A 25,353-nucleotide genomic window follows, 5' to 3' on the forward strand; every position below is an offset into this window, starting at 1 on the left:
TGCAGCTAATTAGGTATTTGAGCAGCCAAATCATATTTGTTGATGCACATTCTGATGGATTTTTATGATGAACAATAGGAGTGTTGGCAGTGCAGGGAAACTTTTACATCCAACTTCACCATCAAGTACTTCCAAATCATCCATATAATATTGCTGCAGGAGACTGACATGTTACTACTATGATATGGAGTTTACAGTTTTGTGATGTAGTAGTAGGAAATTAGTCAAATTTCTCCAGACTTAGTTAATTTGGGACTTGTGTATTCAGTGAGGAGACTAATTCCTTTGATCGGAGTTGTGTTTAAACCTAGTCCTGTGATAAAATGGTGATAGCTCGAATAAACAGTACGAGCAGATTTTTGCTCCCTAAATTAGTCAAATGGGGTAAACTTTGAAATAAAATAATTTTAAAAAATGAGTAAATCAAAAATGTTGAAGTATTCATATCACAAGAGGAATAGAAGGTAAATTAACATTAAGACTTTGATCCTAAAAGAATCACAGGCCATGTCCGGAATGCAGCGCTGAACTTTGCTTACATTTCATATTCCTTCCTTCTCTCAGGATTGCTCACAATATCCCATGCTGCTCGCACCACTTTAAAGGCTTCTTCTGATCGTGGGTGTTGGTTTTTGTCAGGATGAACCTGCAATCACAATGTGGGCTGTTAAAGAGAACAGTTTCTCAGTCTAATGCACCTTGTTCAGCTACATCCAGTAATATCTCAAAAGTGAAGACTAGCAATTCTGGATTTAAAAAAAAAAATCAACCAAGGCTTATCCTACAAATCTTGGGTGGAAATAAATTACTAAAATCAAGATTTACGAACCGCTAGTGACTTATTGAATAGGAATACAAACAAATGAGGAAGCTCCCAGCTTTCCCCAATAGGTAGTGTTATTACTTCATTTGTAGCCAGTGAGGTGCCACAATTCACTTCAGCACCTTGTCCCTTTGAGGTGAGGTGCACAAAGAAAGAAAGGAAGAATAAACAAAAATACTAAATAGTAATCAATACAGTGTATGACTTGAGAATTCCAGAATATCAGGTAAGGACAGTTCAAACTCCGTTGTGATGCCCTCTAGAGTTGAACAATGTGTTGGTATAATCTAGGCTCAGAAATGAGCACTAACTCAAGAAAATTCACCAGTTACAGATTATTTCACAGCAAAACAATATTCTAAAATGCTAAAATTGTATCATTTATTAGACTGAAATAATGAGACTCACCAAAATACTATTATAGGTTGTCAAATCCACCGATGTACAGCAAAGCATTACATGATATAACATACTGCCAACAGAGAGAAAGAACCCTAGCACACTGTTCTTAAGCTGTAGAAATAGAGGATCCCAACAATGGTGAAGAGTTCACTCATCTAGAGCTGCACAAACACTGCAGAAATCAGCACATCTTCACATATGTATAATTTTTGAATTTGTAGATTTGATATTTCCTTGTGCAAGTCTGAATGCTGTGATTAATATTGTTTACCTATTGGACAAAGGTTGCTTAGTTGTATATGTCAAAATGCACATTTTTCATGTGTTTATGTCTACATGTAATGCTTCTTGTAAGTTACGTGGACTGACAAACAGCAATCCAGAAATTGGGACACTAAACTGAGGCCCCAACTGCATTCTCAAGTGAATGTAAAAGATCTCATAACATTAATGGATGCACAAGGAGATTCCTGGTACTCTTCTGGGAAATTGATTTGAAGAATAAATTTTAGGCAAAGACAATTTATTTTATCTGTTTTTTTGTAGAACTTTGCTGTGCATTTCCCCACCATTACCATAGTAGCTACAGATTAAACAGATTTGATAGAGGGTAAAATACCCTGGGTTTGAGGCAGTGAAAGGCACTTTATAAATACAAATTCTTGCTTACCTCTTCTCATATTAAAATTATATTTCTCTTACCAAACCTGACCTTCTGCAATCAGCATATTTGGTGCCTCAGTGGTGTCCCCCTACCACTGTTAGAGAGAAGTTACCATTTCCAGCAAGATACTTATGATGACAAATTTTAAAGTTTTAGACATAACTTTCTAACTAGCAGGAAAGGAAATCTGTATATTTCAAAACTTAATGTTTATATAAACTGCATCTAACATTCCAAATTTGCAAATGGAAACTAAAATAAATTAACCCTCACTGGGGCTATGAGTCATGGATTCTGTTAGATCTCAGTATGGAAACAGATTGAGCAAATGTTCAGTAACAGTATGAGCAAATACAGACAGGGATTGTAGCAACATTCATTTACTTCTGAATCTGAATATATTCTATGTATGAATGGATGTACAGAACGTGAAGTGCTCAAGACTGGTTTAAGACGACTCAGGTAGTAGTTTGTGGAATAAGAGATGCTTATTTTCAGGGCATCAACAGCAGCTTCCTAAAGATCAGGAACAGTTCAAATGAATATAACACCCTACCATATCCATACTAATGTGTAATAAAAAAAGAACAGGATCATAATACACTTCACATTTCCTGATAATCAACTGTAAACCTCTCTATGATAATAAAGGCATTCCTATAATAAATCAATTTTATAAAATCTATTTGCTACTAAGTTTGTGCCATGCACAATACCTGAATTGGCCAACTATATGCCCTTCCCCAGGGCTCTCTTTGACAATCTCCGACTAGAATCAAAGATGAAACTAATCACCATGAATAATAGCATTGAAAGGACAGAGAGACAGAGAGAATAAAACACCAAACTCTGCTCAGGTCAACCTGGTAACCACAGTTAGGAGTTCTTTTTAAATCAGTTATACCAAGAACTGTAAAACAAATACTGACAAGAAAGCTGACTGTCAGCATTGAGGAGAGGCAGTGCATTTGCCATGCATCCCAGATCTCAACCTGAATTCTGCAGGGTAGTAGGAGAAAGTCCCGAGGAACGGTCCTGCCCAAAACATCGACTCTCTTGCTCCTTGGATGCTGCCTAACCTGCTGCGCTTTTTCAGCACCACGCTCTCACTTCTGCAGGGTAGTCAAAACCTTTGGACTGGAGGCAACAATTGCACAGTTAAAATTAGATGACCTGCTCCGAACCAATCAGACTGTAACTTTCTGAATGCTGCATGTGGTTTAAACCTTGTAGAATTTTCCTTTTGAGAATTTACAATCTTTACCGTCTTTCAAATTTTGGCACCAGTCCAGAGAATGAGAGTTTTATAAAGTCCCAAAAGCTCTAAAGGAGAATGCTGATCAGAAGATTCTCTTTTTTTAAAAAAAAATCAAATGTCTTCTGCTAGTTAGTTAACTAACCACAGCAGCATTGTTATAAAATTAACCACAATAACAGGAGAAGCAAAAAGTATGTTATCAAAACTTAAATAGAATAGGTTGCAAAATGAGGGAAGACAAGAAAGCAGCTCATCTTGTTTTATATTTAAATAATAAATGACTGCTGTTTTAGCTGAAACAGCATCAGATCTTGCTGGGAAAAATAATGGCCAGTTTAATGCACTTGCTGTTTTTAGCGTCGAGTTAGACCGACTTGCAGAGGGGACAAGGTCTGCAAACTGAATTGCGAACTGCTACAGCTGCCAGACAATTTGCGCTGCTTCATTGTTAGCCTTGCAAGACAGCAGATTGTCAAACTCCCTTTGGATTTTCAAGAATTGCTGCATTTGCGCCTTAGTGAACTGAACAACCGGAGACAGTGAGGGTTGATATTTAACAACTGAAGGATCCTATGCAGTCTTGCAAAATTACCCAACCTCCTCTCCGAGAAGCAGCAACATGAAAAGTGTGGATTCTCATTCCTGCACCTAGTAAACTATTTGGAGATTTTCAAAAGCACTTTACTCATTTTCCCTTTTTCTTAATTCAATCTTTCTCTCCCTTGCTTTCAAATTATATTTGAAACTAATTCACTTCATGTCCTTCTCATTCATCCTTTGTATCATTTGCAAAATGGTTAAGATGAGGAGCTCGTTGGACCCACTGTTCAGAGGTTCCAGATGCCCCGATAGCAGCTCACATTTCCAGCATAAACAAAATGAGAAGAGCGAGTGGGGTGGGGGGGGAGAAGGGGAGAAGGAGGAAAGGAAGAAAAAAAATCTGGGCATGTTACATGATGCCCTGCTCCACAAAAGGTCCAGATAATTATGTTACAATTTAGTGCAAAATGCATCATGCAATGTTTTTAGACACAGAGCAGATTAATTTTGTCCATTCACCCACTTTGATCAAAAGGTATTTTAGTACAAAAAAAAACCTGTTTATTCAGCTGTCAGCCATGGTTCAGTTGGTGTAGCTATCACCTCGGAGTTAGAAGGCTGTAGGTTCAAGCTCCACTGGTGACTGGAACACAATATCCATGCTGACACCAGTGTGGTACTGACGGAGTGTGGCACCGACAGAGGTGTTCTCTTTTGGATGAGACATTTAACAGGAGAGAGTGTCTGTGTACCTTCTCAGGTGGACAGAAAAGATTCCTCAGCCACTAATTTTCAGAGGAGCTACTTTTGGCATCCTGCAGAATATTGATCAACATCTTGAAAAAAAAAATGATGATCTGGCCATTATTACACTACAGTTTGCGGGAGCTTGCTATGCACAAATTGGCTGCTGCGTTTCGTACAACAGTGACTACACTTCAAAAAGTACTTCATTGGCTGTAAAGCGTTTTGGATGCCCCAAAGTTGTGAAAGACACTACAGAAATGTAATTCACTTTTTCTATACTTACAGAATGTTAGTCTAAATTGCCTGATTTCACATTTACTCCTCTACAATGCCAGAGGAAGTGGCTGCTGGTTAAATTTTTTGTTTTAGAGGAGATGTCTGATCACTGTCAATTACGTTCTACATGGTACCAGTGACTGAGGTCTGGAAGTCAGATTCAGCCACTGGTGTTCAGAATACAGTCTTGAGCACCACTGCTTTTTGTCTCAGTAACAGAACCAAGACAGAGAACTCAATGTGACACAGGAAAGACAAATCCAACACTGGCGTTACACCACTGTGCAGGCAGAGTGCAACAGCAAACATTCTGGTTTAGTGCCCATTTTGCTAAATGCCTTGGGTGAATTTACTGTGCTAAAGGCACGACATAAATGAATTTTTTTAAATAAACAGGGCATGCTCATAACCAAATGTTGAACAATCACCCAAATAGTGCTGCAAATGAAAAATATTACCAGGTAAGCTCATGTAACATTAGGAAATCAAGATTTCAAAATATCAGACGAATACAGCTGGATCAAATGATATAGATTATCTGACTGAACAGAAAAATTATTTTGATAAAGCACTACCCACCTCCTTTCCAATGGTTAAGAAGGTAAATATACAATAAAACCTTGACAATGGACCATACAGACCTGGCTCAGTCTGCACAGTCTTGATTTTGGGTATCACAACCAATTACTACAAATTAATTTGGTACAACAGAGGGGAGCAAAGAAGGAAAATAAAAATCTACTGGGTTCCAGTTCCTAGTCATTATCCAACTCTCCCCTTCCGGAAACGCATCCAAGTGACCACTGACAAAATGGCTGACCTTAGGTGCAATACCTAAAAGCCACTGACACACAGGAAACAGTAACCTAAAACATGAGAAGTCTTTGGAATGGAGGAAAATTTTAAATTGCTGTAAATATTCATTACTCTCTCAGGTAACAGCATAGTGTTTAAAAAAAGGCTAACCAGAGAAGTATGAGCGACATTTGTACAGGTTATACCAAAGAGGTGGAAAATGAAAGCAAATTTTAGACATTCAATATTTAAAAAACTTTGGTTGTGGTAGTCAAACGGAAATAAGCAAATCAGATAGACAGATGAATTTTGTTTTTAACTAAAATGCTTTCACATAGCACTCACCAGTACGGCCAACTGCCGGTAAGCCTTTTTTAGCTCGGCATCAGTGGCCATTACCTCCACGCCCAGAACTTTAAAAGGATCCAGATCCTCTTCTGGCATATCGGCCATTGCTAGTAGCCTGTCCACCTCGTGATCTGGCTGGTATCTACTACCACTAGGTGAGTGGGGGGATAGAACTGGAGACTGGCCTGCAGTCCGCCATTTACCAGTTAGCCAGGATCGCATTTTCAATTTTTCCCATAGTCTTTTCAAATAATTCCAAGCCCTAGATTCTGCTATAGATGAGCACAAGCTGTGCAGAAAGCGAACAACTGGGAAATGGGGAAAGTTTTCTTTGCCCCATATGGGCAACCTCTGAAATATCCTGGAAATCCCAGATTTTCCATATTTGTAGCAGAGTCGTAAACATCCTATAAATAACATTAGTACGAGAAAAAGCAGAGCAAGCAGCATTTTTAAAATCTTTATAGTCATCTTTGTTGAGGAAAAGCAAAACCATTTAAGCTTCCCTGACACCGATTTTGCCTGCTTAAGAAGCCACAGACATGAGGTCCTTGCATTGCCCTTTAAGGAAATAAAGTCTTCTTTTTGTATCTGGCAACACGAATACACAAGTTTGCCTCCTAACTCCACACACTCTCCACACTTGAGAGTCACAAAAAGAATAACATCCATTAGAATTTTTATATAGGTTATACATTTCCAAAGCAGCTCCTGAGTTTGTTTTTGCACTCCACTCTTTAATCTGTCCCGGTTGTCAGCATGCTGTCGTTTCCTCTCAGCCTTTGTGTGCCTCTGTTTATTAGCAGTTGAAGACTTGCCATTCTTTTTCACATGCTCCCTTGCATCATCCTTATCATAGATGTTTGAAGAGTTATCTTTTGTTGCCGATTTGTTTCTCTGGCGTTTATTGCTTTTCCTGCTGCTAAACCTCACAGGTTGGCTGATATCTTCCACAGTTTTTACTGGGTTTTCATCCATGCCTTCACCTTCATTGAATTCATTACATTCATCTATCCCATCTTCTTGAGAAGTATTGGTAGAACGGATACAATCTAAGTTGTCGAGGAAAGCTAGATTGTCATCTGTCTTGAAAGGGAAGTTGTGGTCTCCATAGCTGCCTGGTTGAAGGCAGCCTTCTAAAAACATGCGAGTACAGGCAGAAATCTCCCTTCGATGAATGGAGGAGACACATCCATTTTCACGTGAATCCTTCTCAGACACATTTTCACAATCAGTTACACCAGTGAGAGAGTATGGCTTCTCAATGTTTGTGTTTTGAAGGTTGCACTCATCACCTGATATGTCTGAACAATAAAGGGATGGCATCTGCCCTGTAAAATCCAGATGCCCACATGGGAAGTTCAACCCTTCCATCTCCAGTGTCTTCAACTCTTCATCTAAAAGTTGATCCGAACACGGTCCTTTGTGATCAAAGCAGTTTACATCACCAAATGTCCAATCTGTCAAGGTAACTGGCGTACAGATCCCACTGCCATTATTTCTCAAAGCTTGATGACTTGTCCTTTGCCAGCTCATATTACCACGAGAGGTACAGACATGTTCCGAAATATATTGACTTGAGTCAGCACCATCACACCGGGCACCACAAGAGTAGTTTGGAAAATCAGTTGTTTTATCATCACAAAGGAGACTGACACCTGGCTGGCGTATCTCATCAAACTGGGAATGGCTGTGAGGAGACAACCGTTGCTCTTCCTTCATATATCCATGGTTTGTGTTTCTTCCTGACCACTGCAGATCTTTGCATCTAGCATGGGGATCTTTCCTCTCCATTGCAGCAGAAACTTAAGTCGCTGGCAGTCATGTTTTATCCATCTTCACCTAGAATCAATACACAAGATACAAGTGCTATAACTGTAAGAAAGATAATTGTAAACATTAAACTTGTAATTAAATCACATGGTTAAGAAGTAATGCTGTTGTGTGAAAGCTCACGATTCAAAACAGAGCATCTATCTGCATTATTTCCAGAACTTTGCAAACATTATAAGAATCACAAGTCTGCTTACATCATCTTATTACATGAAGCCCCTTGTTCAGATTGGTGGTCCACAATCACTCCTCAGATCCACACTATTTATTCCCAATGAAAACAAAAAGCACGTGAGCAGATGCTTTCTTACCTATTACAGTTTCACCTTGATTTTCTTCCTGTCCCCTGGAACTGCAGAGTTATGTTTTCTTTTGTGGGGTGGGGGGGTGGGAAAGAGACAAACAGGACTTCCTTGTCGATACAGCTATACTGGAATGCAGTTGTTTATTAACATAGTATACAAAAGGTCTGAAAGCTAAAAGAAAATAAATTTGCAATTCAACTTTTTGCATTTCTACATCCCTCCCTTGCTAAAAACACAGTCCTCCATGTCATTCTATGGCCATCAGCTGACTCAGATAGGATGAGAGACACACTAATCAAAGTACATAGAACAATACAGTGCAGAACAGGCCCTTCATGTTGTGCCGAACTGTGAACTATTCTCAGCTCGTCCCCCTACACTATCCCAAAATCATCCATGTGCCTATCTAAGGATCGTTTAAATCTCCCTAATGTGGCTGAGTTGACTACACTAGCAGGTCGAGCATTCCATGCCCTTACCACAGGAGGTTAACCTGCACACTGCCTTTCAGTCCTCTTTTTAAGAGATATCTGGTCAAGAAGCAAACTGGGATCGGGAGCTGAAGGCCCATTACAGAAAAGATGTGGACTGCAGAAAATGGGGACTGCTCAAAATATAATTGCCAGCAGAACAAGGTTAGAATACAGCCTTAAGTTCATTTGTTGCCACCAATTTTTCACAACTGAAGAAAAAGGATGAACGAGTATGTGTGATGGACAATTAACTCTTCCACACCATCTAGAGACCAGATATATAAAACTTTCCTATCTCAAGTATAATGCTACTTTTGCTATTAACCATGTTAAGTAATCTTTAGAATCAGCTTTAAAAAAATGTAAACCCAAGTTAACATGTTGATTTGATAAAAAAAAGTGAAGGGAAGTGATTGGGACTGTACTCTTGTTCTCTTTACAATTTTGAGTGTGTACCTCAACATTCCAGTGCTGTTCCTGTAACCTCTCAAACTGGTAGGAAGGAATCAGGACAAATGTGTTCACTAATCTAACGTGTCCAGTAGAGACTGTATAATAAGTCAAATGCAGCTTATATCCTCTAAAATCTAGTTCTAAAGACAGTTTTTGCAGGTGAAACAAACTTCAGGTTCACATTCAAAATTTGAAATCAACTTGTTTCTTTAGTTTTATTTTCTCCTGCACAGACAGCAACAATGTTCATCTGTGCACATCATGGGTGGAGCTGGCACTTGTTGCAGAACTCTCTTAATACTTTTCCAGCGGTTGGAATCTGAATATAGGAAATTAGGTGAAGGTGAGCTGTTCTCTCACAAATTTGGGCTAAGTGATATATCTCACATGCACTCCACCTAGTTGAAAAATAGACAAGCTGTAGACCATGCTGTCACTCCAGCTGAGATTTTTAAAAAATATTTTCTATCGTGGGACAGGTGTGTTCCAACAAGGATGATTCAATTATTTATCATGGAGAGGGATGATGAGACGTATTATTGAACCACTACATTCCATGTGGTTAACTTACGCCAGGAGCATAAGAAGGAAGGGAATTCCAGCGTTTTGACCAAGCAACAACGAAGGAACAGCGAGGTGATACAGTGGAAAGTCAAGCTGGTATATGCCTCAGAGGTGAATTTGCAAGCACTGGTGTTCTCATACATCTGTTGCCCTGGTCTTTCTAGGTTGCAGTCATGGTTTAGAAAGTGTTATCAAAGTACTTCTAGATAGAATAAACCATTGTTACTGTGTCCATCGTAGATCAAGTGAATACTTAAGATGGTGGACAGGGTGTCAAACAGGAGGCTGGAAGAACACAGCAAGTCAGGAGACATCACCGTTTTGGGTGTAACCTTTCTTCAGGGCTGGGGTGGTGGGGAGCTAGGGATAGGTAAAAATAGATAGAGGGTACAACCTGGTTGGTCGATGGGAGGAATGAATCCGGTTGATAGTTGGAAGGGTCAATCAAATGTTGAAGATGCAATAATCTATACAAGGGGACAGTATTCTGTTGCACTCCTAAATTATGCCATCTAAATGGTGGCCAGGTTTTGGAAAATCAGATGGTGAGAGTTAGTCATCCTAGACTATCTAGTCTCTGATCTGTTGCAACAAGCTACAGCATTTATATGACCTGTCCATTTCAGTTTCTGATTAATCATAACTCACAGGATACTGATGGGGAGGGAATTCAATGATCAACTGAATATCATGGGGAGATGGCTAGATTCTCTCCTGTTGGAGATGGTCATGGGCAGGCATGTATGGCACAAAAGTAACTTGCCATTTACCAGCCCTTGCTGCATGCGGGAATGGAGTGCATAATATTAGAGGGGTCACAAATGGGATTAAACTTTGCGCAGAGTCGAATATCCCCACTTGATCATATGATAGAGGGAAGGTAATTGATGAAACAGATGAAGATGATAGTGTCTGAGGTCCAATCTCGAGGAACTCTTGTTTTAGGGCCAAGACGATGAGCCTCCAACAATCACAATCATTATCCTTAGTGTTAAAAAAAGTTTCTTTTTCCCCCACTCAGATTCCCATTGACTTCAATTTTGCTAATATTCCTGGATGCCACATGATCAAATGCTAGGAAAAAGGTGAGGACTGCAGATGCTGGAGATCAGAGTCAAAGGGTGTGGTGCTAGAAAAGCAGAGTCAGTCAGGCAGCATCCAAGGAGCAGGAGAGTTGATGTTTCAAGAATAAGCTCTTCATCAGGAATGGCTGATGAAGCCTGCCTGACTGGCTGTGCTTTTCCAGTGCCACACTCTTCGACACTATCAAATGTCACCTTGATCTCTAGGCCAGTCATTCTTAGTTCAGCTCGTGTCCATGTTTGGATCAAGGCTGCAAATGGGGTCAGTAATCAAAAACCCTGGAATTCCCTCCCTAACGATATTGAGAGTCATCCCACAGGTGGACTCCAGTGGTTCAAGGAGCCAGCGACCTTCTGCTCAAGGGCAACTAGGGATAGGCAATAAATACTGGCCAGGCAATGCTCACATCCCATGAATGAATTTATTTTTTTAAAATCCAGATGGAAAATCTTGATGGTATACCATTAAATCCTTCCCGATGGCTTAATAGATAAAAGCACCACAAGGCAGGTTAGAAACAAGTGGAACAAAGATGGTATTGGTCAATTCACACACAACCTTGTTTCTTTTTAGCTTATTGAAGGATCAGATCCTACCACATCCAATCATGAATGATGGTGGACAGTTACGTAACTAACTGAAGAAACACACAACCCCCCCCCCAATGTTACGCTGAAGGAATGGTGATATATTTCCAAGTCAGGATGAGGAGTAGCTTGTAGGGGAACTCGCAGATGGTGATGTTCCTATGTATCGGCTGCCCTTGTCCTTCCAGATGGAAGTGGCCCTGGGTTTGGAAGGTTCTGTTTGATGACTTTGCTGACCTCTGCAGTGCATCTTGGAGATAGCAGCAGCAGGGTGTACAGAATCTCAGTGGTGGAGGGAGTGGATGTTTGTGGATGAGGTGTCAATCAAGCGGGCTGCTTTGTCCTGGATGGTGTCAAACTTCTTGAGCATTGTAGATGCAAGCATCAGACAAGGAGGGAATAATCCATCACACTCCTAACTTGCACCTTGTATATGATGGACAGGCTTTGGGGAGTCAGGAGGGAAGTTACTTGCTGAGGGATTCCAAGTGTTTGACCTACTCTTGTAGCCACACTGCTGATGTAGCAAGTCCAGGATGAGATTCTGGTCAATGGTAACCCCAAGGACTTTAAGGTGGGGGATTCATTGATGGTATCACCATCACTGGAGACAACTGAACAAGGCAGCGATAGATCATCCATGTGAATGCTTCAGCCTTATCTTTACACTGTTGTTTTGGGCTCTTCCATCATTGAAGATGGGAATATTTGTGAAGCTGCCTCCTCCAGCGAGTTGATTAATCCATGGCTGGATATGGCAGGACTGCAGAACTTAGATCTGACCAGTTAGCTGTGGGATTGCTTCGCTCTGTTTATCACTTGCTGCTTAGGCTGTTTGGCATGGCAGTCATCTTATTTAGTATTTTCAACAGGTTTACACCTCATTTTTTAGGTGTGGCTTCAGACATGCTCTCCTGCACTCTCCACTGGACCAGGGTTGAGTGAGGAGTATGTCACACCATAAGATTTGCAGATTGCGCTAGAGTACAATTTTGCTGCTGATGCCTAGTCTAGAGTTGCTAGATCTGTTCAAAGTCTGTCCCATTTAGCACAGTAATACTGCCACAAAACACAATGGAGGGTATTCTCAGTGTGTAGGCAGGTCTTTGTCTCCACAAGGACTGTGCAGTGGTCACTCTTACCGATAACGTAATGGACAGATGAATCTGCAGCTCGCAAATCAGCAAGGTAGAGTGAAGTTATATTTTTCACTCATTGGTTCCCTCACCACCTGCTGCCACCCCAGTCAAGCAGCTTTGTCCTTTAGGACCTTGATTGGTAGTGCTGCTGCTGAGCTACTTTTGGTGGTGGACATTGAAATCCCCCACCCAGAGTACATCTTGCACCCTTGCCACCCTCTGTGCTTCCTCCAAGAGTTGTTTAACATGGAGGAGTACTGATGCATCAGCAGAGGGAGGACAGTACATAGTAACCAGCAGGAGGTTTCCTTGCCCATGTGTAATCTTAAGCCATAAGATTTCATGGGGTCTGGAGTCAATGTTGAGGACTTACAGGGCAACTCCCTCCCGATTGTATACCACTGTGCCGCACAGAGTGAGGGGGCTGAGATGAGTATGGTGGCCATCACCAAGGAAAAAGGTGCTAGAAAAACTGAATGGCTTGAAGGTGGATAAATCACCTAGACCAGATGAACTACACCCCAGAGTTCTAAGGGACATAGCTGAAGAGACAGCAGAGAGGTTAGTGGCGATCTTTCAGGAATTGCTAGAATCAGAGCGGGTCCCAGAGGACTGGAAAAATCACTAAAGTGATACCCATGCTTAAAAATGGAGTAAGGTAAAAGACAGAAAATAACAGACAGATTAGCTTAATCTCAGTCACGGGTAAGATCCTTGCATCCATTGTGAAGGATGAGATTTCTGAATTCTTTAGAAGTGTATGGAAAAATAGGGCAAAGTCAGCATGGTTTCATCAAGGAGAGATCATACCCAACAAACTTGCTAGAATTCTTTGAGAAAGTGCAAGCAGGTTAGACCAAGGAGCGCCAATGGATGTTGTCTACTTGGACTTTAAGAAGACCTTTGACCACGTGCCGCACAGGAGGCTACTGAGTAAGATAAGGGCCCTTGGTGTCAGAGGCAAGGTGCTCACATGGATAGAAGCTTGGCTGTCTAGCAGAAAGCAGAGAGTGGAGATAAAAGGGTCCTTCTCAGGATGGCAGCTGGTGACAAATGGTGTTCCACAAGACAGTGTTGGGACCACAACTTTTCAATTTATATATTAACAATCTAGATGAAGGAACTGAGGGCATTCTGGCTAAGTTTGCAGATGATACAAAGACAGGTAGAGGGACAGGTAGCATTGAGGTGGCAGGGAGGCTGCAGAAGGATTTGTACAGCTTAGGAGAGTGGGCAAAGTAGTGGCAGATGGAGTACAACATGGCAAAGTGAGGTCATGTACTTTGGTAGGAAGAAGGGAGGCATGGACTACTTTCTAAATGGGGAGAAAATTCAGAAATCTGAAGTGCAAAGAGACTTGGGAGTTCTACTCCAGGATTCTCACAAGGTAAACTTGCAGGTTGAGTCAGTAGTTAGGAAGGCAAATACAATGATGGCATTTATTTTGAGAGGACTTTAATATAAAAGCAGGGATGTACTTCTGAAGCTCTATAAAGCTCTGGTCAGACCACAGTTGGAATATTGTGTGCAGTTTTGGGCCCCATATCTCAAATGATGTCATGGCCATGGAGCGTGTTCAGAGGACGTTCACAAGAATGGTCCAGGAATGGGAAAAGCTTAACATATGAGGACTCTAGGTTTATACTCAATGGAATTTAGAAGGATGAGGGGGGAAATCTAATTGAAACATACAAAATACTGAATGGCCTTGACATTTTGGAAGATGTTTCCATTGGTAGGAGAGACGAGGGTCCGAGGGCACAGACTTGGAGTAAAGGGAAGACCTTTTAGAACAGAGATAAGGAGAAACTTCTTCAGCCAGAGAGTGATGAATCGATGGAATTCATTGCCACAGAAGGCTGCAGAGGCCAGGTCATTGAGTATATTTAAGATGGAGATAGATAGGTTCTTGAGTATCAAGGGGAACAAGGGTTACAGGGAGAAAGCAGGACAATAGGATTGAGAAACTTATCAGCCATGATTGAATGGTGGAGCAGACTCGATGGGCTGAATGGCCTAATTTCTGCTCCTATGTCTTATGGTCTTACGTGCCAATGGGACAGGACATATCAAAGGATGGTGTATAAGACATTATCTGCAAGGTCTGATTCCAATAGTATTACTATGTCAGACTGTTGTTTGACTAGTCTGAGACAGCTCTCCAAACTTCTGCATTGTACTCAGATTAATTCATTGAATTCCTACAGCGTGGAAACAGGCCATTGACCCACCAACTCCACACCAACCCTCTGAAGTGTATCCCACCCAGACCTAACCCCTGACCCTATTACTCTACATTTTCCCCTGACTAATGCACCTAACCTACACATTACTGAACACTATGGGCAATTCACCTAACCTGCACATCTTTGGACTGAGGGAGGAAACTGGAGCACCCGGAGAAACCCATGGAGACACGGGGAGAATGTGCAAACTGGAATTGAATCCAGGTTCCTAGCGCTGTGAGGCAGTAATGCTAACCCTGAGCCCATAGAAAGGAGGACTTTGCAGGATCAACAGGGCTGTTTCTGCCATTGGCTTTTCTGGTGCCTAGTTCGATTCCAGGCGGTCCACACAGTTTCATTTCTTTGAGATTTTGTAGCAACTGATAAAATTGAATGGCCATTTCAAAGAGTAATTGAAAGTCAACCATATATAGACCAGACCAGATGAGGATGGCAGACTGCCTTCCCTGAAAAAGGCATCAGTAAACTAGTTGGGTTTTCCAACAATTGTCAATGGCTTCACGGTCATCAGTAGATTTTTAAATTCAAGATTTCTTTTAAAAATTGAATTTAAATTCTATCATCTTGGCATAGCAGATTCAAACCTGGGTCCTCAGACCATTACCTGTGTCTTCAGATTAATAGTCTAAATTAATATCACAAGGCAATTGCCTCTTCATAACATGGTGGTCTTTGACTGCTCACATTACACAAATTTTGTGCACTTTGTTGAACACATATGTCATTTGACTGCACTATCAACAGAAGAATTTTATCGCTTTCCTGACAACTACTTCCTCCATGTACTACAGCTATTGGGATAACTACATGCTACATCTGCTTTTCCCTCAGTGTATGCTGTGGTCTTCATTAGTTGTGGCACTGGACGGCACAATGGCTCAGTGGTTAGCACTGCTGCTCGGGTTCAATTCCAGCCTTGGGCACTGTGTGTGCAGTTTGCACATTCTCCCAGTGTCTGCGTGGATTTCCTCTGGGTGCTCTGGTTTCCTCCCGCAATCCAAAGATGTGCAAGTTAGATTAATTGGTCATGCTAAATTGCCCATAGTTCAAGGATGTGTAGGTCAGATGCATGAGTCAGGGGTAAAAGTAGATTAATAGGGTGGGGGAATGGGTCTGGGTGGGTTACTCTTTGGAGGGTCAGTGTGGAATTTTTGGGCCAAAGGGCCTGTTCCAACACTGTAGGGATTCTATGAAAAGAGTATACAGTTTATTGAAATTATAGAGCTTAATGACATTCCAGAATGATTGCATAACAGGCTTTGGTTTTAAAAAGTATGATAAACATAAATGTTATTTGCAATTGCTAACCTGCTAACACATTCAACATAATGGTTCAAACTTTAGAGCATTTCTGGAGGAATGCCATCTAGATATTCAATTCCACATTGCTATCCCATCAAATATACAAGAATCCAAGATGGAGGATGGGTAAAATTTCTGGCTGGAACAGGCTGCTCCTTCTTTTGAGGTATTTTAGGGATTTCCTCTAACTCCAGGAGCAGCAATTACTGTTTTATATGCAGTTGCATTTTTCTTTCTCCAAAGTTCTAGATCAAAGTCAAAACGTTAAAGAGGTAGGCAGGTAGTGCAGGAGTTCTGTGGCTATCCCCATTTCAAACAAGTATGCTGTTTTCGAAAATGTAAGGGGTGATGGATTCTCAGGGGAACATAGAATGAGCAGCCAAGTTTCTGGTATTGAGACTGGCTCTAATGCAATGAGGGGTACGTCACGTTCCAAGAAATAGACTGTGTTAGGGGACTCTCTAGTCCGATGCACAGACTGGCATTTCTGTGGTCAGCAGCGAAAAATCAAAATGGTGTGTTGCCTCCCTGGTGCCAGGATCAAGAATATCTCCGAGGGTGCAGAATATTCTCAAGGGGGAAGAGGGCCCAGTAGGAGGCCACTGTATACACTGGAAGGAAACAAGATGAGATTCTGAAGGAAGAATATAGAGAGTTAGGCAGGAATTTAAAAAGGAGGTCCTCGAGAGTAGTAATATCTGAATTACTCCCGGTGCTACGAGTTAGTGAGGGTGGGAATAGGAGGATAGAACAGATGAATGCATGGAGGAGGAGTGAGTGTATGGGAGAAGGATTCACATTTTTGGATCATTGGAAGCTCTTCTGGGGTAGAATTGACTTGTACAAGGAGGATGGATTGCACCGGAATTGGAAGGGGACTAACACACTGGCAGGAAGATTTCGGAGAGCTGCTTGGGAGGATTTAAACTATTAAGGTGGGGGGTGGGAACCGAGGGAGATTGAGGGGAAAGAGATCAATCTGAGACTGGTACAGTTGAGAAAAAGTAGTGAGTCAAACAGTCGTGACAGGCAGGAACAAAGCAGAGAACAAGGTAGGACTGATTAATTAAACTGCATTTATTTCAATGCAAGAGGCCTAACAGGGAAGGCAGATGAACTCAGGGCATGGTTAGGAACATGGGACTGGGATAGCAAAGCAATGACAGAAATGTGGCTCAGGGATGCACAGGACTGGCAGCTTAATGTTCCAGGATACAAAATGCTACAGGAAGGGTAGAAAGGGAAGCAAGTGAGGGGGGAGTGGCATTTTTGATAAGGTATAGCATTACAGCTGCACTGAGGGAGAATATTCCCAAAAATACAAGCAGGGAAGTTATTTGGGGGAACTGCGAAATAAGAAAAGGGATGACCACCTTACTGGGATTGTATTATGGACCCCCTAATAGTCGTTGGGAAATTGAGAAACAAATTTGTTAGGAGACCTCAATTATCTGTAAGAATAATAGGGTGGTAACGGTAGGGAATTTTAACTTTCCAAACAAAGACTGGGACTGCCACAGTGTCAAGGGTTTAGATGATGAGGAATTTATTCAGTGCGTACAAGAAAATGTTCTGATTCAGTATGTGGATGTACCTACTACAGAAGGTGCAAAACATGACCTACTCTTGGGAAAGAAGGCAGGGCAGGTGACAGAGGTGTCAGTTGGGAAGCACTTTGGGACCAGTGACCATAACTCTATTAGTTTTTAAATAGCGATGGAAAAGGATAGACCAGATCTAAAAGTTGAAGTTCCAAATTGGAGAAAGGCCAATTTTGACAGTATCAGGCAAGAACTCAAAAGCTGATTGGAGGCAGATGTTCACAGGTAAAGGGATGGCTGGAAAATGGAAAGCCATCAGAAATGAGATAACAAGAGGCCAGAGACAGTATATTCCAGTTAGGGTGAAAAGGAAAAGCTGGTAGGTGTAGGGAATGTTGGACGACTAGAAAAATGGAGGGTTTGGTTAAGAAAAGGAAGGAAGCATATGTCAGGCATAGACAGGATAGATCGAGTGTATACTTGAGAAGAGTGTCTTAGAAGAATATACTTAAGAGGGAATTGAGGGCGGCAAAAAGGGGACACGAGGTAGCTTTGGCAAATAGGGTTAAGGAGAATCCAAAGGAATTTTACAAATACATTAAGGACAAATGGGTAACTAGGGAGAGAATAGGGCCCCCAGCTGCAGGAGATACTAAACTAGTATTTTACATCAGTGTTTACTGTGGAGCAGGACATGGAAGATACAGAATGTAGGGAAATAGATGGTGACATCTTGAAAAATGCCCATATTACAGAAGAAGTGCTGAATGTCTTGAAACACACAAAAGTGGAGAAATCCCCAGGACCTGATCACGTGTACCCTAGAACTCTGTGGGAAGCGATTGCCAGGCCCCTTGCTGAGATATTTGTATCATTGATAATCACATATGAGGTGCTGGAAGACTGGAGGTTGGCTAATGTGGTGCCACTATTTAAGAAAGATGTTAAGGACAAGCCAGGGAACTACAGACCGGTGAGCTTGACATTGGTGGTGGGGAGGTTGTTGGAGGGAATCCTGAGGGACAGGATGTACATGTATTTGGACGGGCAAGGACTGATTAGGGATAGTCAGCATGGCTGTGTGTGTGGAAAATCATGTCTCACAAACTTGATTGAGTTTTTTTGGAAAAGTAACAAAGAGGAGTGATGAGGGCAGAGCGTTAGATGTCATCTATATGGACCTCAGCAAGACGTTCAACAAGGTTCCCCATGGTTAGCAAGGTTAGATCTTATGGAATACAGGGAGAACTAGCCATTTGGATACCAGAACTGGCTCAAAGGTAGTAGACAGAGGGTGGTGGTGGAGGGTTGTTTTTCAGACTGGAGGCCTGTGACCAGTGGAGTGCCACAAGGATTGGTGCTGGGTCCACGATGTTTCGTCATTTATATAAATGATTTAGACATGAACATAGGAGGTATAGTTACTAAGTTTGCAGATGACACCAAAATTGGAGGTGTAGTGGACAGGGAAGAAGGTTACCTCAGATTACAATAGGATCTTGATCAGATGGGCCAATGGGTTGAGAAGTGGCAGATGGAGCTTAATTCAGATAAATGCGAGGTGCTGCATTTTGGGAAAGCAAATCTTAGCAGGACTGATACACTTAATGGCAAGGTCCTGGGGAGTGTTGCTGAACAAAGAGACCTTAGAGTGCAGGTTCACAGATCCTTGAAAGTAGATTCACAGGTAGGTAGGATAGTGAAGACGGTGTTTGGTATGCTTCCCTTTATTGGTCAGAGTATTGAGTATATGATTAGAAAGAGTTTGGAGGGATATGGGCCTGGTGCTGGCAGGTGGGACTAGAATGGGGAGGAATATCTGGTCGACATGGACAAGTTGGACCGAAGGGTCTGTTTCCGTGCTGTACATCTCTAGGACTCTAGTGATTACCTATACAGTGAATACTGATGATGCAAATTTGAGCTGAGTACACACCCCTTTGCAGTGGAGGGACTGTAGCCCCCACTTCTGGTGGGGAGATAAAACTGCAAACTTGGCATGGTAATTATAACATAAATGTAGACATGAGAATCTATGAGGAAACATCAAAAGGTATATGGAATGCGTAACAATGGAGACTGAACTGCACCTGTGCACTGAGGGCCAATTATCACTTCAAACCAATTGTCAATTATCTCTCTTCATCCAAGAAATATTTTACTTGACACACTGGATATCAAGTGCTACTTTGGGCACAATCAGGAAATTGTGCAGTTTTGATTTTCTTTACTCCTTCACAGGATGTGGGCATTGCTGGCCAACTGCCCAGAGGGCAGTTCAGAGTCAATCACATTGCTGTGGTCAGGAGTCTGAATGAGTAAGCAGATGGGTTTTTCCTGACTATCAACAATGGCTTCATGGTTATCATTAGACTTGTAACTCCAGATTTTTATTGAATTCAAATCCTAGATGGGCTAATGGGCTGAGGAGTAGCAGATGGAGTTTAATTTAGATAAATGAGAGATGTTGCATTTGGGAAAGCAAATCTTAGAAGGATTTATACACTTAATGGTAAGGTCCTAGGGAGCATTGATCAACAAAGACCTTGGAGTGTAGTTTCAGAGCTCCTTGGATACTGAAGGCGGCGTTTGGTATATTTTATTAGCGAGAGTATTGAGTACAGGAGTTAGGAGGTCATGTTGTGGCTGTACAGGACATTAGTTAGGCCACTTTTGGAATATTGCGTGCAATTCTGGTCTCCTTCCTATCGGAAGGAAAGACGTTGTGAAACTTGAAAGGGTTCAGAAAAGACTTACAAGGATGTTGCCAGGGTTGGAGGATTTGAGCTATAGGGAGAGGTTGAATAGGCTGGGGCTGTTTTCCCTGGAGTGACAGAGGCTGAGGGGTGACCTTATAGAGGTTTATAAAATCATGAAGGGCATGAATAGGGTAAATAGGCAAGGTCTTTTCCCTGGGGTGGGGAGTCCAGAACTAGAGGGGGAAGAAAGGAAAGATATTAAAAAGAGACACCTAAGGGGCAACATTTTCACACCAAGGGTGGTGCACGTATGGAATGGTTGCCAGAGAAAGTGGTGGAGGCTAGTACAATTGCAACATTTAAAAAGGCACCTGGATGGATGTATGAATAGGAAGGGTTTGGAGGGATATAGGCCGGGTGCTGGCAAATGGGACTAGATTAGGGTGGGATATCTGGTTGGCATGGACGAATTGGACCAAAGGGTCTGTTTCTGTGTTGTACATCACTATGACTATCGGCAAGATTCTACTCTACTTTCAAGGATCTATGAACCTGTACTCCAAGGTCTCTTTGTTCAGCAACACTCCCCAGGACCTTACCATTAAGTGAATACGTCCTGCTAAAATTTGCTTTCCTTAAATGCAGCACCTTGCATTTATCTAAATTAAACTCCATACCCCCAAAACATTATCTGAGTTGCTGGATTAACACCATAGGAAACCTAAACACAAATAGAAAGCGGGTCACTCACACCAATGCTTCACCGGAGGCTCACTGATGATGTTACCTTGTACGGTGACAAAACATCTGAAAATGAACCTTCCAGCTCAGTGAACAAATTTACATCCAATAATAATCTAGTGACAATAACACTAGGCGATTGCTTCATTGTGATTACAGCTTACGTTTCCGCTAAAACCCAATCACAAATATAAAATCTTCCAAAACTACCATAATTCTCTTCCATTATATAGTATTCCCATCATAAGGCCATAAGATGAGAGCAGAAGTAGGCCATTCGGCCCATAGAGTCTGGTCTGCCATGGTTGATGTGATAATCCTCAACTCCACTTTCCTGCATTTTCTCCATAACTTTTGATTCCATATTTAATATTGGGACTTAATGCTGTTTCATTAATACAAAAGTTTGGGAGAAGATTTGTAGCTCGGGTGCTCGTTGTTGTGGTTCTGTTTGCCGAGCTGGGAATTTGTCTTGCAAACGTTTCGTCCCCTGTCTAGGTGACATCCTCAGTGCTTGGGAGCCTCCTGTGAAGCGCTTCTGTGACGTTTCCTCCGGCATTTATAGTGGCCTGTCTCTGCCGCTTCCGGTTGTCAGTTCGAGCTGTCCGCTGTAGTGGCCAGTATATTGGGTCCAGGTCGATGTGTTTGTTGATAGAGTCTGTGGATGAGTGCCATGCCTCTAGGAATTCCCTGGCTGTTCTCTGTTTGGCTTGCCCTATAATGGTAGTGTTGTCCCAGTCGAATTCATGTTGCTTGTCGTCTGTGTGTGGGGCTACTAAGGATAGCTGGTCGTGTCGTTTCGTGGCTAGTTGGTGTTCGTGTATACGGATCGTTAGCTGTCTTCCTGTTTGTCCGATGTAGTGTTTTGTGCAGTCCTTGCATGGGATTTTGTACACTACAGATGAGTTCATTAATACAGATGAGAAGCGGGCTCAAAACCATAAATGAGAATTTTTTAGTAAAAAGGTGCCCAGGAGCATAGGACTCCCCATGTGATCACATGTACAAGACCTATATGACAATTTGTTTGACACTCTTACCTCCCAAACACTCCCAAGACCTCACCATAGCCTGACAGAATTGCTAGACAATTTGCTGTTACATTTTGGAAGCATTAAACTAAATCATGGGTGTGTTCACAGTCAAACATACCAAAGTATAATGGCTAAATTTTAGTTTTCAAAACCAATTGCAAACCAAGTTTTGTTTTAATAAAATGTCTTTGCAGTACTGCTGAATCTAATTGGTCTGGTAAAGATTTCAATATAAATCTGTATCATTCTAAAGTAGAAAAATAATTTTCACAGGAACAATCACTACACCTTCCCAGGTTGTTGAGGTGTGGCTGTCAATAAGAGTCAAAAATACAATGTAGCTTTCAAATTAGCCTAGCATTTACTATTAGCTGACCGAATAGAGGGGGCTCACAAACTTCAATTCTGGCTTTTATTTTTGCACCCCTCCCTCCAACTTACCTTCACCCCTCTTTTAAAACTCTGCTTAAACAATTCACCTTCTCACACTAATCTTTGAAAGTTGGTCAGCATTTAAATGATTGTAAAAAGTGGAGAACAATGTGTACATAAGTAGAGATGGCAATGACTTGACCAATGAATATTACCCGAGGCAGAGTGAAAATACATAAGGCTGAAAATACCCAGTGTGTGAACAGTCTACTTTTCATTGTTGCCATTAAGAGATAATACCAAATGTAAATGTACATATTTATGTAACAAGCTTTGGGTGGTTGTTTTGTTATCAGGTTTTAAAGAAGAAACTAATGCAATTTGGAACATGGGGCAGAAACAAGTAATTTTATGCAGTGTTACAAGTAGTTTTAACAATACATTTTGCTTATAGGCCAGTCTTCAGTGAACTTGCACATTTTTAACACTTTCACATGCAAAACAGTGGCAGGACATGGCATTTATACCAGTCTTCAATAGAACTATGAGACACAGGAGCAGAAATAAGCCATTCAGCTCATCTAGTTTGCTTCACCATTCAATGCTTCACCAATGATGGAGTTGTAATTTTAGCTCATGACAACCAGTTCACCCCATTTTCCGATTCTGTTTTCTTTACATTTGGCTCAAATTTTTTGGTCACATTATTAATTGAAACAGCCGCATTCACTAGATCAATTTAACCGACTTGAAACAAACTGATTATCAAGTGTGAAAATTTATTTAAACGACATACTAATAAGACCCCAATCCATTTTAGGATAACAGAAACTAGCCTTATTTAATATTTATTTGCGGTTGAGAAGAACTTACACTAACCTTTCGGCAAAATCAAAACGATTTATATTTTCTCTGATCTAACGTCAGGAGATGTATACTCTAAGCTTCTAAAAACACGCTGAAAACAAATGCTAGTCCTTTGGCAATTAGGATATTTACAGCCTAACGACGGGTGAAAGGGAAACGCCCCTTGAAAAACAGCACCCACCTCCCAGTTTCTGATTGGCTGCAGGTCTAGGCGTGAGCTAAATGTCCCGCTGTGACTGGCTGCTCCTTCTGTCAGTTTAGAATGATGCGCGAGCCTCCCTCCCCCTTTCTGTTTGGATTCAGTTAGGGGGTTTGATTTTCCGAATGTCACGGGAACCGTTCTCACCTCAGTTTCAAGCGACCGTTCCACTCACAGCATCAAGGAAAAAAAGTAGCGGCAGCCCGACGCAGTCGAGCTAAACTGTCCCCGACTGCGGTAAAGTGGCACTTTCAACGTTTCCACTCCAAACAAAACCACCCTTTTCAACCAGTTTCTGAGAACGGTGGCAGCGACATAGGAGGGACTCTAGTTCCACTTCCGGTGCAAGCCGGACGTGCCGTCACACATCCCAGCGCAAGCGCAGTACCAGCGTAACCGTGAATTGAATGAGGCAAGGTTACCTACAGCTTTAGAACATAACGAAAGAAATAGGAGCAGGTAGGAATACTAGTCAGACCTTTGCATCTGGTCTACTATTCAATAAAAAGTTAAATTAATTCGATTATGACTAGTTCTCTAAAACCTCTGTAGCTTAAAGAAATCTAGTTAAGCCTTGAGTATATTCAATGACCCTGCCTTCACTACTCTATCTTGAAGAAGTTAATTACAAAAGCTAACTCCTCAGAAAAAAAAACTTTAATTTTGCCTCACATAGTCAACTGTATTTAGAACACTTGGGGATAATTAACCAACGTATTAAATTATAAAAAGGTTAAATCAATTTGGTACAGATAAGTCATTTCCTCTGGTGGGGGAATTTAAATGGGAATAAATAATGTTAACATTATAGTGAGGCCATTTAGGGGCAGAAACAGAAATTACCTTTCTCCACCACTGGGTCAGCTATAAAGGAATAAGCAGCTAAGACAGGTGGATCCTGGCTCATTTGTCTCAACGCTGAATTGCAAAACAATCTTGGGTGCTAACTGTATTCTAATATTTTCCTTCATTCTAATATTTTACCTCCATTGCTGTTGAAATCCTATACATAGTTTTGTATTGTACACAGACCTTTTTGTTGGCTTATTTTCACCCCAAACCCCCCACCCCCATCCCCATCGAATCATTAATCTAAAATCCACACTGGATCCTTGGCTCCAGTGCATAACAACTTTAAATCCTTGTGAATACAGCTGGGATTGAAAATTTAGCAAACTAAGGCAATAAACTTTCACTTTTCTGCTGTCCTACCTTAGTACTTCAGCTTATAACAGTCACCAAACCTGGAGCAAAGCAATGTTTTGTGCATCACGAAAGTACCAATAGTTCAGAATTCTCAATGTCGATCATGGCATTCAAGGAAGATAGCACACAAAAAGACAGGTGCTACCTGATCACCAGAACGCAGACAGCAATTTACCTACCTGTTTATCCTTTGCAGATCATTTAAGTTTGAGTATTATGTACAAAAATGCCTTTTATAGAAGGGGGAAAAAAAATCTCCTCTTCCCATTCATTAAACACTTCTCACAAATGAATATATAAATAAAACAATGATATTTTCTGCAGTGTTTATTACAGTTCAAGCATCAATAAAATAAAATATCCCAGTGCATTTTCTCCAAAACTGAAAGTATTCGACAGCATTAATGGCTAATAGTCATCATGCAATAACCAGGCAGATATTGCCCATTAATAAAAAGCAAAATCCTGCAGGTGCTGGAAATCTTGAGACAAATGTAATGCTGGAGAAATGTCAGCAGGTCTGGCAGCATCCAAAAAGAAGCAGTTAACATTTCAAGTCTAGTGTGTGGCTTTTTCAGAACTGCAGAATTGCCTGTTACTTTTACATTTGAATTTTAATAATGTTATTTAAGCCATCACGACATACACATCAACAATCCCAGATTTCGACCTTGCAGCTCCACAGACCTAATAGAAAACAGTTGCAACAGTAAATGTTTCTTCTGCTCCTCCTCCAAATATTAAACACTGTCAACACTTTACCATGCTGGCTGACATGGTTTTTCTTAGTTATCCATAGGAATGTTAATCTACAACACACGCTCAGCAGCAGCATTATATCACTGGACAAAACTGG

At 41.3% G+C, this 25,353-nt stretch overlaps 1 protein-coding gene across 3 annotated transcripts in view; it reads right to left on the reverse strand.

Moving 5' to 3' along the window:
• Positions 1–23,591, reverse strand: part of dnajc14 (DnaJ (Hsp40) homolog, subfamily C, member 14) — a 41,895-nt gene extending 18,304 nt beyond the window's left edge. The window contains exons 1-3 of one of the 3 annotated variants that reach the window (XM_072567389.1): positions 23,439–23,591; positions 5,851–7,695; positions 540–646 (exon numbers count right to left, since the gene is read on the reverse strand). In XM_072567389.1, the coding sequence (XP_072423490.1) occupies positions 540–646; positions 5,851–7,647 (1,904 nt within the window). In that variant the 5' untranslated portion in view covers positions 7,648–7,695; positions 23,439–23,591. The other 2 variants (XM_072567390.1, XM_072567391.1) reach the window with 2 other exon arrangements.
• Positions 23,592–25,353: the final 1,762 nt, after the last annotated feature.

The sequence above is a fragment of the Chiloscyllium punctatum genome, chromosome X, assembly GCF_047496795.1.
Source record: "Chiloscyllium punctatum isolate Juve2018m chromosome X, sChiPun1.3, whole genome shotgun sequence".
NCBI classification, from domain to species: domain Eukaryota; kingdom Metazoa; phylum Chordata; class Chondrichthyes; order Orectolobiformes; family Hemiscylliidae; genus Chiloscyllium; species Chiloscyllium punctatum.